Source organism: Ruditapes philippinarum, unplaced genomic scaffold, assembly GCF_026571515.1.
Source record: "Ruditapes philippinarum isolate M1 unplaced genomic scaffold, ASM2657151v2 ctg4318_1_1_1_1, whole genome shotgun sequence".
Taxonomy (NCBI): Eukaryota; Metazoa; Mollusca; class Bivalvia; order Venerida; family Veneridae; genus Ruditapes; species Ruditapes philippinarum.
The window spans coordinates 177,692-192,794 of NW_026853119.1; the positions used below are offsets into that span (position 1 = coordinate 177,692).

The 15,103-nt window shown below is 36.0% G+C and overlaps 1 protein-coding gene across 1 annotated transcript; it reads left to right on the forward strand.

The window, feature by feature from the left end:
- Positions 1-827: 827 nt before the first annotated feature.
- Positions 828-3,590, forward strand: LOC132734462 (uncharacterized). The gene has a single exon (XM_060721206.1). It carries the CDS (start codon positions 1,003-1,005, stop codon positions 2,128-2,130), a length of 1,128 nt encoding a protein of 375 aa, XP_060577189.1. The 5' UTR covers positions 828-1,002; the 3' UTR covers positions 2,131-3,590.
- Positions 3,591-15,103: the final 11,513 nt, after the last annotated feature.

Genomic DNA, 15,103 nt, shown 5'->3' on the forward strand with positions numbered 1-15,103 from the left:
TGCCAACTTCACGTTTTATAATTTTGCTACTGCTACTGCTGAGCTACTGCTACTGCCAACTTCACGTTTTATAAATTTGCTACTGCTACTGCTGAGCTACTGCTACTGCCAACTTCACGTTTTATAAATTTGCTACTGCTACTGCTGAGCTACTGCTACTGCCAACTTCACGTTTTATAATTTTGCTACTGCTACTGCTGTCCTACTGCTACTGCCAACTTCACGTTTTATAATTTTGCTACTGCTACTGCTGAGCTACTGCTACTGCCAACTTCACGTTTTATAATTTTGCTACTGCTACTGCTGAGCTACTGCTACTGCCAATTTCACGTTTTATAATTTTGCTACTGCTACTGCTGAGCTACTGCTACTGCCAACTTCACGTTTTATAATTTTGCTACTGCTACTGCTGAGCTACTGCTACTGCAAACCTCACGTTTTATAATTTTGCTACTGCTACTGCTGAGCTACTGCTACTGCCAACTTCACGTTTTATAATTTTGCTACTGCTACTGCTGTCCTACTGCTACTGCCAATTTCACGTTTTATAATTTTGCTACTGCTACTGCTGTCCTACTGCTACTGCCAACTTCACGTTTTATAAATTTGCTACTGCTACTGCTACTGCTCACTGCTACTGCTAACTTCCTACCGGTCTAAATCAAAGATAATTAAGGATAGTATTTCTCATATACTTCTAATTACAACAAGCTGTATCTATGATTGGATGTATAATTATTGTAATCATAAAGTTAAAGTTATTTTGCAATACTTCGTGATACTTGTAATCTACTATATAGTTTATGCTCTGGATAATGTTGTTGTAAACCTGTTTATCAATATAGATTATAAAGTATGATGACGTAGTACAAAGTCTAATTCAATAGAAACAGGAACTAAATTAGATTTCACACACTAGGCACACCCGAAGTCATGCATAAACAATTTACGTACAATAAATCAGAATAGTATACTCTGAAAGGTGTAATTTATCTTTTTAAAATGGCGACAAAAAGAAAAGGTGAGCTGGATTTAGCTTTTGCTATGGATTGTACGGGAAGTATGGGATCGTACATATCAGAAGCCAGGAATAACATTGTTGATATTGTAAATGAGGTTGTGAAAAGGGAAAACTGTGAAGTAAGACTAGCTTTGGTTGAATATCGTGATCACCCGCCGGAGGATAAGACTTTTATAACGAGGAAGCATGATTTTACTGAATCTGCCGATACAATGAAATTATGGCTAGAGGAATGTAGAGCTGACGGCGGAGGCGACACTCCAGAGGCGGTTGCCGACGCTTTAAATGATGTTCTTTACCTTACCTGGAGGGAGGAAGCTACAAAAATCTGTGTGTTCATCGCCGATGCACCTCCACATGGTCTAGCTACTGAGGGCTGCAGGGACGCGTTTCCAAAAGGCTGTCCAGATGGGCTGGATCCAATGGACATATCAAAGGAACTAGCTGGGAAAGGAGTTTCACTTTACGTAGTTGGTTGTGAGCCGAACGTTAGTATTTACAAAGATTTCTATCTTGCATTGGCAGACATAACCGGCGGACAATATGTTCCACTCAAGGATGCAAATAGTTTAAAGAACATAATCATATTTGGATCTATTGAAGAAATGTCGTTGAAAAAATTTGAAGCCGAGGTTGAAGAAGAAATAAAAGTGCTGACGTCATCTGGAATCGTCATAAACGAGGAGGAGCTTTCCTCGTCCTTGCATAAGAGATGGAAGGACAGGGGAGAAAAGACGAAACAGTTGAAGCTAAATTCAAAATGTTTAGAAACAGCAAAGAATTCTGCAAATGCTTCAATGATGGCAAAAATGGGATTTGATGGCGTACAAAATGTGTTTGCAACGTCATTAAGAGAAGCGAAAAAAGGTTCTGGAAAACATGACGCCTCAAAGTCAGATCCCGGTGACATTGATAGTAAAATCAAGGCTGATAAGGTGGCAGTGGTCACAAAAGCATTGGCCGACCTTAAAATTGGACAGAAATCTTTGTCTGGAAGTTGGGTTAAGGTTGATTCTGGTGACTTAGCACAAACAGTTGACTTTGGACCTGCGGAGGGTAACCATACATCTACGTCCAAAAAGTCGATTAAAGTGGAACTGGGTGACTAACCACAGTCAGTTGATTTTGGCCCAGCGGAGAAGGAGGGTTCGTCAACTGAGGAAGGGTCTGGGTACCAGTGTATTGACGAAGGAGTGACCATGTCTCAAACTATGCGAATTATACAGAAATCAATGATGAAGTTGTCAGGTAGTGGTAAAGCCGACAAGAAACTGATGTAACTGTCCATGTCGTAGTAACTTTCGTATACATTGACAACATACAGAGAAATCTTGTTTTGTACTGATGTATTGCAATTCTTTACTTGAGTGGTAAAGTGACTTTTAAAATGAATTATGACTTAACTTAGTAATAAATTAAACAGTCTAGACTTTCATTAAATTTAAGTATAAAGAAGTGAAACATTGATAGATTTTCCGCTTATTTCTTTTTGTCTTCGCTTTCTAAATTAGCGAGTTGATATCCTTTGGAACCTGGCCAATAAAGAAATGCGTTACAGCTGGACTAAACTATATTGTGGCCCTGTGAACTGAAATGATACCGGGCTGCCATTTTGGGTAGGAACTTTAATATCGGACAGGGAACCAGGCTATACCGGATATAAATATCTTCATAGAATTGATAAAAAGAATATATATTAGAAATAACTTTAATTTATTGGGTTTGAAGGACAACTTTGAGGGTTTTGAAAACAAAAACGCACCGTGGTGTGCTTATTTTTAACACTTGTCTACGCTCTTGTCTAGATTTTAAAGATAAATATTTAATACTTGTTTGTGTAAATTATAATTTAGGATATATCTTTTACTTCAAGACGTTTTGTATCTTTTCATCGGCAACCCAAAAGAGCAACCACAGTTGACAGTTCAGGAGGCATATTAAAGGCCAATTATGCCTCAGGTATTTGGTATCTTGTTACAGTTTCTAAAAACATACTCATTTGCTTTACACATCTTGTGTACCTTTAGTTCAATTTGGCAATTGTTATAATTATAGTCAATTAGTATTTTGTATGGAAGTCATAATGCTACTTTATTTACATTTTTCTACCTTAACAGCACATAACTGCATATTCAGCGCTACTTTTTGCAGTTGTAAAAATTCTTACATGCACTTAATCCATTATTTAAACATTATAAAACAAAAATATATTTGACAATTCTACAGTATTTAAAATATGGATTTCTGAGGCATAATGTGCCTATAAGTTCAAATCTATTGGACTTAACTCGGGAATATTTTTAACGTAAAATACAGAAAAAAGTATCTATATATGTACATGTATAACTTTGGAAATTTCTGTTTCAAGTCAACCTTATCATTTGTCCTAAATTTTGACACAGATTCTGTATGTATGAGAGATATGTTAATTTAACATAAAGTTATATTAAGCTATATGTTATGACACGGTTTATTTTTTCTATTTTTTATCATTGTTTAATTTAAATTCTTTTCTGTTAAAAGAATTGTTAAAATGCAAACTGCAAAATAGTAAAATAAGGTAAATGCGCTGTAAATACTTATATCTTTACCTACATAATATTAACCTATCAATTGGTATTATTATATTCCGGGTTACCGATATACAAGTGTGTCCATTATCGTTTGTCAATAAATGAATGAATGAATGGTTTAATATATTGAATTGTTTGGTATAAAATATTTTATCGTCCTAGGATCATAATTTATTTGATTGTACATACAGTTACACATTAAAATCTACTAAACTAAATATATAAATGTGTGTATTTTTGTTATTCTTACAATGGTTACTGAATGAGAAAACTTACTCACTTACAATATGGTACCTAAATGATCTAGTTGGTACAGAGACTAACAAGAAACATACCATTAATCAAGCATTTTAAAGATGCTATTTGAATTTATACCAGAGTTCTGATACAAAAAATTGCCGGAAATCCTCAGTGGCGATTAAAAAGACGACATGACTGTGCGGAGTGTAAAAGATAGTACCCTCGGGAAAGCCACTTAGTGCAGAGGCAATCGACAGAGTGGTTAGAATGGTCCAATAGATGTAATCATGCCCCTTTCTCCTCGTTTGGATTTTCAAACCACTGGTAAATATCAAGGCTCTGCCATGCAGAGCCATTCATTAGGTTAAATATCCGCTTAAAGCTCCGCACTGCGATTTTAGCAATATCCCAGGCTATTTTGCCGCAAAAACAAAACCACCACATTGTCTCTGTGCGACGGGTTTTTTTATGCAAATGGGTGCAACAGCAGTAAATTATTTGTCCAGAAAAAGTACAAACAAGTAAATGAAACTTAACTAACTTGGTCAGAATTCATTCTCCTTCATTTTAATATTATATTACGACCCGTATCTTAGCATATATTATTTTATAGTAAACATTTCTGCTTTATTCTGGACAGAAAAGGGCCGCTCTTGACTATTAAGTTTCACGTACAGTTTCCTGAAGTCATCTGATAAAAATGAGAACATACAAGGCCTTTCCCGTTATGGAACTTTGTTTGCTTTTATAACTTTTCTCAATATTGTTTAGATCAGTTTAACCTCAAGTTGCGCAAGGATACGAATGTTTGCAATTTTTAACAATACGTTTGAATCGGATATTTATTTTCTTGACAATTATAATTACTGTAATTAGGTATGTAAGAACTTCTAAAACTGATATTAATCAGAGGTGACGCTAAATAGTGCAGCGAAAACACTGTTTGACTACAAATGAATGGGTTGAAACCCCGCTAATGCACTAAAATTACTCTCAATCTTTTGGATAAAAATTTAGAAAAATAAAGGTAATTTCCACATTGAGATTAAAAAAAAGTTTTTTCTGGAACTTACTTATTTCTGAACCTGCAGCCATTCTAACATTATCACTTACAACTCACAGTTAACACTACTCACTTAGAACCACTCACTTAGTACTTATTGCACAGTGAACACTATTCACTAAGTACTTATCGCACAGTGAACATTATTCACTAAGTACTTATCGCACAGTGAACATTATTCACTAAGTACTTATCGCACAGTGAACACTGTTCACTAAGTACTTATCGCACAGTGAACATTATTCATTAAGTACTTATCGCACAGTGAACATTATTCACAAAGTACTTATCGCACATTGAACAGTATTCACTAAGTACTTATCGCACAGTGAACAGTATTCACTAAGTACTTATCGCACAGTGAACATTATTCACTGAGTACTTATCGCACAGTGAACACTATTCACTAAGTACTTATCACACAGTGAACATTATTCACTAAGTACTTATCGCACAGTGAACATTATTCACTAAGTACTTATTGTACAGTGAACATTATTCACTAAATACTTATCGTGTGGTGAACATTATTCACTAAATACTTATCACACAGTGAACATTATTCACTAAATACTGTAGCACAGTGAACATTATTCACTAAATACTAATCACACAGTGAACATTATTCACTAAATACTTATCACACAGTGAATATTATTCACTTAATACTTATCACATGGTAAACATTATTCATTAAGTACTTATTGCACAGTGAACATTAATCACTAAATACTTATCACACAGTGAACATTTTTCACTAAATACTTATCACACAGTCAACATAATTCACTAAGTACTTATCTTACAGTGAACATTATACACTAAGCACAACTTGCACAGTGAACATTTCTCACAGAGCACATATTACAAAGTGAAATTTACTCACTGAAAACCACTCAAATTGTGAGCACTACTTACACAGTAAACATTGATTAATCATTGAATACAACCCAAATAGTAACAACTATTCAGTGAACAAAACTCACGTAGCTCAACTAAAACGACAACAATGCACATTAGACAATATTATGTATCGGACACTAGGCAGACAGTAACAAGTTGGGCATTACTTACAATGCACAACTCACACAGTGAAGATTACTCGTGCACTGAGCATAACTCATTTGTAATTGAGCAAAACTCAAATTGTGAAGATTGAGCATAACTAAATCTGTTTACATAACTTACAGAACGCACTCACACTGTGATCATTTGTAATTGAGAATAACTCAAACTGTAAACATAACTTACTGACAACCCACAAATTCAAGATTTAAAATTGAGAATAACTCACATAGTTTTATAACTTACAGAAAACAACTCACACAGTGAAGTTTTAAAATTGAGAAGATTAAAATGTTTTATACTTTCTTTTTCTTTATTAGGCTTTATAAAGCACCGACATAGTATAGGAGATAATGGCGACTTTTCAGCTTTACTGGTAAAAGGAAGACCTCAGGTGCCCCTCTGTACAATATTTCTGGCACAAACAAGCACATAAGTAGAACCACCGACGTTCTGTAAGATAGCTGAATAGCTTTCTCACAGGAAGTAAACAACTTAAACACTACTCCAATATGCAATAAATACATTTATAAATTTATTTTGAGTTTCAATTTCTGTAACAAATCAACCTTGACAGATCAAATCATAACATAAATATATACAATGATCATGTGTTATCACCGTAGGGAACGTGTTACAGTATCGCGTTTTTCGGTTACAGTATAGAATTTTAAAGATGGAGGATTATTTATGTAAAGAGAGGTAGGTGATTTTTATTCCGGTCCATACTTCAAGTAGTTTAGTTTCTAAAAGATGTCTTTGTGCTTTGCTTGTAAGGAACAGAATCCGGTATCTAGTCATATATATCTTCAGACCCTGCACCGCAGATTTATCGATATATTGTCTCATAAATTTGCAGATTTGAAAGTTTGAAAATTTCAATCGAGAGACCAACGCATTTTTCTGCAATTTCGACATTATTTATGTATGCCTAGAAAAAGTAAATCTACAAAACGTTAGTGCTTTATGTTAGGAAACGTTTATAAAAGTAAATGACTTGTTGAACCGATTTTGCTGTTGGTAAAATGCGTTTGAAGAAATAAACAATGTTACAGTATAGAGCGAGGTAATTTGTGCAAGGTTACAGCATAGACCTAGCGATTTGTATCCGATTTCGTTACAGTTTATACCCAGGTTTTTGTTACAGTTTAGACTTCGATATTTTCTATATAATTATACTTGGTACTATGTATGAATGTTACATAGACTTTTAAATCTCTGTGAGCTTATTGGCACGATGGCTATTCGTCCGTCTGTCGTACACATTTGTGTGCAATCTCATCCGCTCAGTATAACTACTTGACTAAATCTGATGGAATTTACATGACTTTATACCAATTAAGTTGTTCAAATGGTTTCGGTTGCAATCGGGAATACGAAAACCCAAAACATAGATTTTGAAAAAGGCAATGTTTAAAGACCCTTCTCATCTCGAACCAGAATCATTCAAATCAAATCATGTTATGGCGTCTTTTCAAATGCTTCTTTGTTGAAGTTACGATTATTTTGTCATCATTTAATTTAAAGGCGTTTTTTTTATTTCAGACATCCTGTATAGCAGTTTCATGTTTCTGAAAAAGAAAATAATATTGAAAGTTATAGAGTATAAATTAAGGTCAGACAATTACAATATCTTCTCTAGTGAGCCTGATGGAGGTACATAATATAGTGGCAGAGTCGGGATAAGGCCGTCGACTTCAAATCATCTTTCATTTACTGCTGTAGTTGAAATCCAATCATGACTTTAGATTCTTTGTATGTGAGGAATCTATCAAGCTAATTTACGGAAAGCGGTGGTTCTAGTCAGGTGCTCATGTTTGAAAGTTTCATAAAGGGTATCTGGGGTCTTTCTATACACTAAAGCAGGAATGTTTTCACATGACCTCAGTGTTGTTGAAACTTAAAATCCAAGAAAGCCAAACGTAACAAAATAGAGTTAAACATAATCCCTAAAGAAATTCCAACACAACAAAATTGAAAATGTTCATAAACCCTTTTAAATACTTACAATATACATTATGGTAGATGGAAATTCCGACTTAAAAGAGAATTTAAGGTTGCAGTATTGCTCACTTAGATACTGTTTAATCATTCTTAGGGTATTGCCTGATTGTTAATTGTGTCTTTTGACAGCTTATATATGGTATGCAGGCTTCATAACCTCCGATCCCCTCTAAAATTTCATTTTTTTAGTTTCACTCATTGTATTCTCGTTTATGGTACATTTTTAACCTAGGGGTAATATGCCGTTTTCCATAGAATGGCAATAACGTGTCACATTTATGGAACAGAATTAGTGCATTTATTCAATCTTTGGACTTACATTATGCTTGATTCTATACTTCTTTATGACAATGGAAACCTACGTATTGCTGAATACAGTCATGCATTATGATTACTGAATGCACTATCATGTAATCGCAACTTCATGTGTTCCTTTCTGAACCATTAAACTCACATATTTTAATATGCTTTATGTTTAATTGCATCTTTTTTAAGGACAGCGTATAATGTTCGGTGTTTAAGATAACATTCTTTGCTTGTTCTTGATATAACTAGATGTTAAATGGTAAGTTCCTGAAAGTACCTTTAATTTGCTATAAATCTGCCACTTACATATTGTCGACACTATTTCACAATAAATAATTGATTTTTATCAATACTTGGGCGAATTTGACGTGTCTTTGCATTCATATGCTGCCATATATTTACTTATTACAAATATAATGCAAGACATGATCAGTGCGCATTGACAACGAAGATGACAACGATAACATTATTATAATCGCATGTTACAGTACGCACTAAGCAGTTGGCAGTAAGCATAATGCGAGTTGCAATATTTTGTTTTCATATTATGACAGCAGGTGTCCCTTTGTCGGTACATCCCGTTATGTTTCGAATGGTCCCGCTATTTGGCACGTGGGGTAAACAAAGTTACGTCCCCTTTATATAGGGGCGTATACCGAACAGTGTTAGTTGGGGCTGACATGTATAATGTGGAAAATTATGAGGAAAACAATTGAGTGTTTTTGGAGATTTGGCCAACATGTGACAAAAATATAATAGATGTCTCTTATTACTCATCCTACAAGTGGCAAAACACCTCTTATACATTGTTTATACAACTTTTTGAGCGTTTGCCGTAGAGTGAAATTGAATTTAAAGATAAATTATCATGCTCCGCCAGTAAACAAGAATACGGGATAGACTTGATATAACTGTTTATTAACACGAGCACAAAATGTCTTTCTTATGAAATACAAATGGAGAGCTAAAAACAAGGGAGACAACTCCCTTACATATTATGTGTAGTACAACTAAATGTTCATAGGTCATTGACCACTATAAATATAGTGGCGTGACTTCTTTTTCCTTTCCCTAGGAAGTACGGATACAATTATGCAACATGTTTGACTAATGGTTAATTTAAGCAACATACAGCATCTTAGTATTAAGCAAATTTATCATTTAAAACATTTAAAAATAATGTTGAATAAAACGAACTACATGTAGAATAACATTGACTTAAGAAAAATGTTCTGGTGTTATAATGTGAAATCAAGTATTAAGACAAATCATAGTCATTGAGGTAAGTTGGAGGCTTTCGGACCCTTTGTGGTCGCTCACTTGTATTAATGGTGCGGAGTTCAACATTAGAATGACTAGAGTTTATATCATGCTCATCAACTACTTCTGGAGAAAGGTCCAAAGATAAGTTATTTTCAATTGGTTGATTTGGCAGTTCATATGCTGGACGAGACAAAGTGTCCGGAATGTTAATAACTTCTGGTATCGCGTCTTCATCCTCACTTACATGATCATTATCACTATAATATTTCACTTGATTTGGCAAACACTCAGTAAATTGACTTGGAACTCTGTAGCACTCACTAAGTTTTATTTTGTATGATGTAGCTCTTAACTGTGAACCGGAAAATGTCTTAATGTAACATCATGGATTTTCAATAGATATAATTAGATATCTGTCACGAGCCTTGAGCTTACTTTTCTCATTAACAAGATAAACAATATCGCCAACTGATAACTCTTGACAAGACAAGGGCTTATGTCCCTTGATTTTAGATTTTTCACTGTATGGGTGATTACGTAGGCGGTTTTCATGCTGACTTAAAATGAGAGCTCTATCCGATAAAGGTAACTGTTCATTTGTAAACTGGTTTCGTTGGGTCCAAAGTTCTCGTGATGATAAGCCACAATTACGAAAATGTGAATTCAGTCTTGCAATAACAACTGACAGTCCTAATTCCAAAACTGGACCGCCAAGGGGATCATGGCGAAGTAGTTCGTTTTCAAACTCAAGAATTGCTTTTTCTGCAACAGGGTTCTTATTTACATTTTTCGCGCAACCAATTTCAAGTACAATCCCAAGTGACTTTAGTTTATCGTCTTCTCGCAAGGCTACAAATCCTAGTGCTGTGTCACATCTGATGATGGCACTTTGACCCTCAAGTGGGTGTAATCCGAGAATACGTTTCAACAAAGCGATACATAGTGTATCATATTTTTCATTTTCAATTATACAAGCTGTGGTATATGAGCTTACAGTTTCACGAAGCACAAGTATCAATTGTTTATTCCGTTTTAAAACACCAGTTGCAAAATAAATTTCCACAACCTCTGGTGGAGGGCACGTTGTTTGTTCATTTAAAGTATTTTAATACTTCTTCAAAAAAGTACAAGTATGACATAATTCACAGACGCTGTAAATAGCTTTATTTAAGTCTAAAGCAAAAACGTGTCTTTTCATTACAAGTTGCATTTAAGGCTTTGTTGGATGGTTTCATTTCAGATGAAGTGCTTTCACAAGTCCGTCTATGACTGAGCAAGGTACAACCTTGAGTTCATTGTAAGGTGTAAGCGCGTCATTTTTTGGTACAACTTATAGGTTGTCCTTAGCGATAGAGACCACATTAAGATAACGTTTAACATCTTTAATATTAGTAAGTTTTTTTGAAGGGCGAGTGCCTTGTTTAAGATGAGCATGAGTTCTGCGAAGGTCAGGGCAGTCAGATTGTATATCTAACCATGCGGAGCGGGTTGTGAAAGGTAAATTAGTCAAATTATTCAGAATGTCTTTCACCTGGACTGATCGGACAACAGAATCTTCAGTTTCTATTATAAAGGAGCAGATCTGACAGTGCGGTTCTGTGCAGTCTGGGGCATTGCGACTAGCGAAGTCTGATGGTATGTTAGCAGATCCAGCTAAATGCCGTATGTTAAGATTATACCGGCTGACTAATGACAAAAACGAAGTCAATCTGGGACTAGCAGAAAACTCTCCCCTGTAAAGTTTCTCAATAGCTTGAACACATGGCTTGCTATCCGTCAAAATACATGACCTATGCTTAGATTGAACAATATACGGACTGAAATGTTTAATAGCAGCGGCGATTGCTAGCGCTTCGATCTCACAAGGGAGCCATGTAACTTGGTGTTTTCTTAATTTGGCACTAAAAAAACCAGCAAGTGAAAGTTTGTTGTTTCTTGTTACGTAAAGGGTTGCACCTATGCCATGTTTGACAACAGACCCATCTGTAACAATCCACAATTGATCTGAAACTCTAGGGAGAACGATAGCCTTATGCGTGTTTATAAGTTTCTGAGCATTAGCAAAGTATACATGTAAGTCATCAGTCCACTCCAGCTTTTCCTGTGAGGATCGTCCTGCAATTTTGTCATCAAGAGGGGCAAGTATAGAGGAGCAATTAGGTATAACCCTTGCAAGCACTTTGTAAGCACCAATGAATGACCTAAGGCCACGCACCGTTGTAGGGGGTGGGCAAGTAGACAGTACAGAAATGCGGTGAGCATTAGCAGTGATAATGCCGTTTGACCATGTCCAACCCAGAATTGTTGTTGAAGTTGGAGCAACGACGGTTTTAGAAGGTGACAGTCTCAAGTTTGACTTGTAAAGGGCTGTAAGGACACGTTTCCAATTGGTGTACAACTCATCAGGTGTGTTGTTACCACAATATAAGTCATCCGCCAACTTAGCGACAATACCGCCCTGAAGACACATGAGTTCCTCTAGAGCTGTCTCGGACCCTGGCATACCCATAGCAGTGCGAGTGTACACTCGCACACCTTTAAAAGGTGTTACAATCCCACAATATTTAATAGAATCTTTGGAAAGTGGAATTTGGTAGAAAACACTATTAAGATCAGTTTTAATAATGTACTTCCAAGGAGCAATTAGGTAAAGAATAGAATCAGCATCAGGCATAAGAGTGGTTGTAGTTCACTATACCGACCGACATCTGCAAAATCAATTAGTTATATCCACCCTTGGGTTTTATAACCAAATAGGATGGGCTAAGCTATTCATCAGATATGTTAAGATCTTCTGGTCGACAGAAAACACATTGACATTCAAGTTCATCAAATTTATGCTTGAATTGAACCAACTTATCACGATTATATTTGAGGTACTCTACCCCTCCGTTGGAGTGGTTTTACAGGGCACATATTAATCTTAATCTGAAAGAGACCAACATCCCCGTTGTAGCGTCTTTTTATGTCACTACTAAAAAAAATCAAATTTATCATGTAGGGACTGAAATTCAGAGCGAGACTTTGGTGGAAGGATGTTGTCAGGATCTAAGTTAACAGTGCCCGAGTTAGCCGTGTGTTTGTCATGGGAATTCTTCACATGAGTCGAAGCAGGGGATAAAGTAGCATCATCTAAAGTACTAGTGACAGTTGTGACGGGAGAAGTTAGTCTTACTTGACAAAAATGGTCATGCTTATGAAGCTTTTGTGGATCGGCGGAGTCATTAAGTATGCGAATTTTGCCATCAACCGCCTCTATTAACTGAGGTGGTGGCCAGTTCCCAACCGTTTTGCTATAATCATATCGTTTCTCAATGGCAAGGGTGGCATCGGCATGAGCATTATTTAAAATATCTACTTCGATGTATTCTCCGGGCCAAACTACAGCAGAAGAGGTAATACGCAAAACGAACGGTGGAACATGACGGATGTTAGTGTTTTCAGTTTCGGATTTAAAACTACTATAGATAATCTTCTGATTATCACCGATATTGATTTCGTGTTTTGAAGGCCTGACTGAGATATCATTGTAGGCCATAAATGAAACGCCGGCTAAAATATCAACATCAAGGTTATCAACTACAAGCGCATCAAGTTTGAATTGACTTTTGCCCCGTGTAAGCATGATATGAGTCTCCCCAGTAATATTAAGAGGAGTTGACCCATCTGCTTGAAGTGCATTTTGACTGGTAGATTGAATAGTTGCTCCAATGTGTTTAGCAACAGAACTCTTGATCATGCTAATTTCTGCACCAGTATCAAGCGTGACAATTAATGCGTAATGCTTATGAAAAACTTTCATCGTCGGCGATTTAGTAGTACTAACCCTACGCGAAGATGATGTGACAGCGGTATAATGTGTCGGAGGGATATCATGCTCATCTTGATCATCTTGGTCATCGGTTTGACAAAGATTCTCAATAAATTCGTTATCTTCAGTGGTCTGTCTCACCCTGGAATTCAAGAACTGTTTATCAGAGTCAGGTAAAAAGTTACATTTGCTTAAATAATGTTGGTAGCGTGTTCTGCCAGCTTGTTTACAAAGTGGGCAGGTTGGTGTGCGTTTTGAACTTGGCGGAAATCTGGATTTGAATGAAGTCCTAAGAACCTTTGATTCGTTAATTGAGTGAATTTCATCCAGTAAACTGTCTAACGCCTGAGAGATCTCGGGTTTAATTGAAGCAAGAGTCTTCGACCGGAGGTCAGTTCCATAACGCTGCTTGACAAGAGCTGGAAGATTTGGGTGAATCAAGCGAAGCCATGTCAGAATGATGAAATTTTCCATAGATGGTGTAAGATCTTCATCGTCAGTTGGGGCATCCCCATGATGTGTAATATTGCCACCTGCCTTGAGAAGGTTGTCTTCAGCAAAACTAATTAATCTCTGATACAAATCCTCAGGGCGCTCATCTGGTTCTAATTTAATGTCATTTAAGTTTAAAAAGTTTGCTCCTGACCGCTGAAATCCATAATGAAGTCGAATTGCCTGCCAGATATTTGATAAGGATGTTGAATTCTTGACAATAGTATTTCTTGAAATAACTGGGCAATAATTGGCAATTTGTCCCAGCATCAAATCCAGTGTGTGTAACTTTTTGTTCGGCGGTACGACGTTTTGCCTCTGGGACTGCTTCCCCATCGTCGGTTAGGCCACGAAGTGGGTTGCCAGATTTTTTCAGCCATGTAAACCGTCAACCAGAAAGGGAGCAAAATTTGAGTCTAAAGACAGGATATATTGCAGGTTTTGTTGCCACGATTCAAACGATGTTATTGTTTCGTTTTTAGATAATGTCCATTGTTTTGGAGCACGATGCGTAGCCATTTTGAATTGAGTCGTGTTTCAGTTACTTGTCACGTCCCGGCCGCTTTTGGCTATATTTTTGTTACCAGTTCGTTAATGACGATACTAATCACGTATACTGGAAGTCTGGGTTTTTATCCGACAGCTGCCACCACGCCAGTAAACAAGAATACGGGATAGACTTGATATAACTGTTTATTAACACGAGCACAAAATGTCTTTCTTATGAAATACAAATGGAGAGCTAAAAACAAGGGAGACAACTCCCTTACATATTATGTGTAGTACAACTAAATGTTCATAGGTCATTGACCACTATAAATATAGTGGCGCTCAAACCTGATATTTGAAAATATTGATTTTTGGTTCACAGTCTTTTTGTAATATGAAATATTATTTTTGCTTATAACTATATACATGCTGTACTATTAAGCATGCATCGATTCAATTATTTAATTTCTGTTTGGCTTCTAATTGTTTTAGGTTTGTTACTATTCATTTATATGCATTATTTTGGCGACATTTGATCATTCAATATATCAATGAAGGTTTAACAGTCGAATATAATTTTTACTAATAACCAAAGTGCATATACACGCAGCAATGACTAATTGTACATGTTTCGTGTATTCTGGAACTTATTTTTCTGAAACACAATTTCAAAGTTGAAAATTCTAGGTGGCGACAGTAACGTATGTTACATTTCAGGGCATTAATGGTACTTGTAAAAGAAAAATACCAGCTAAAAATGTAAAACTGAGAGATCC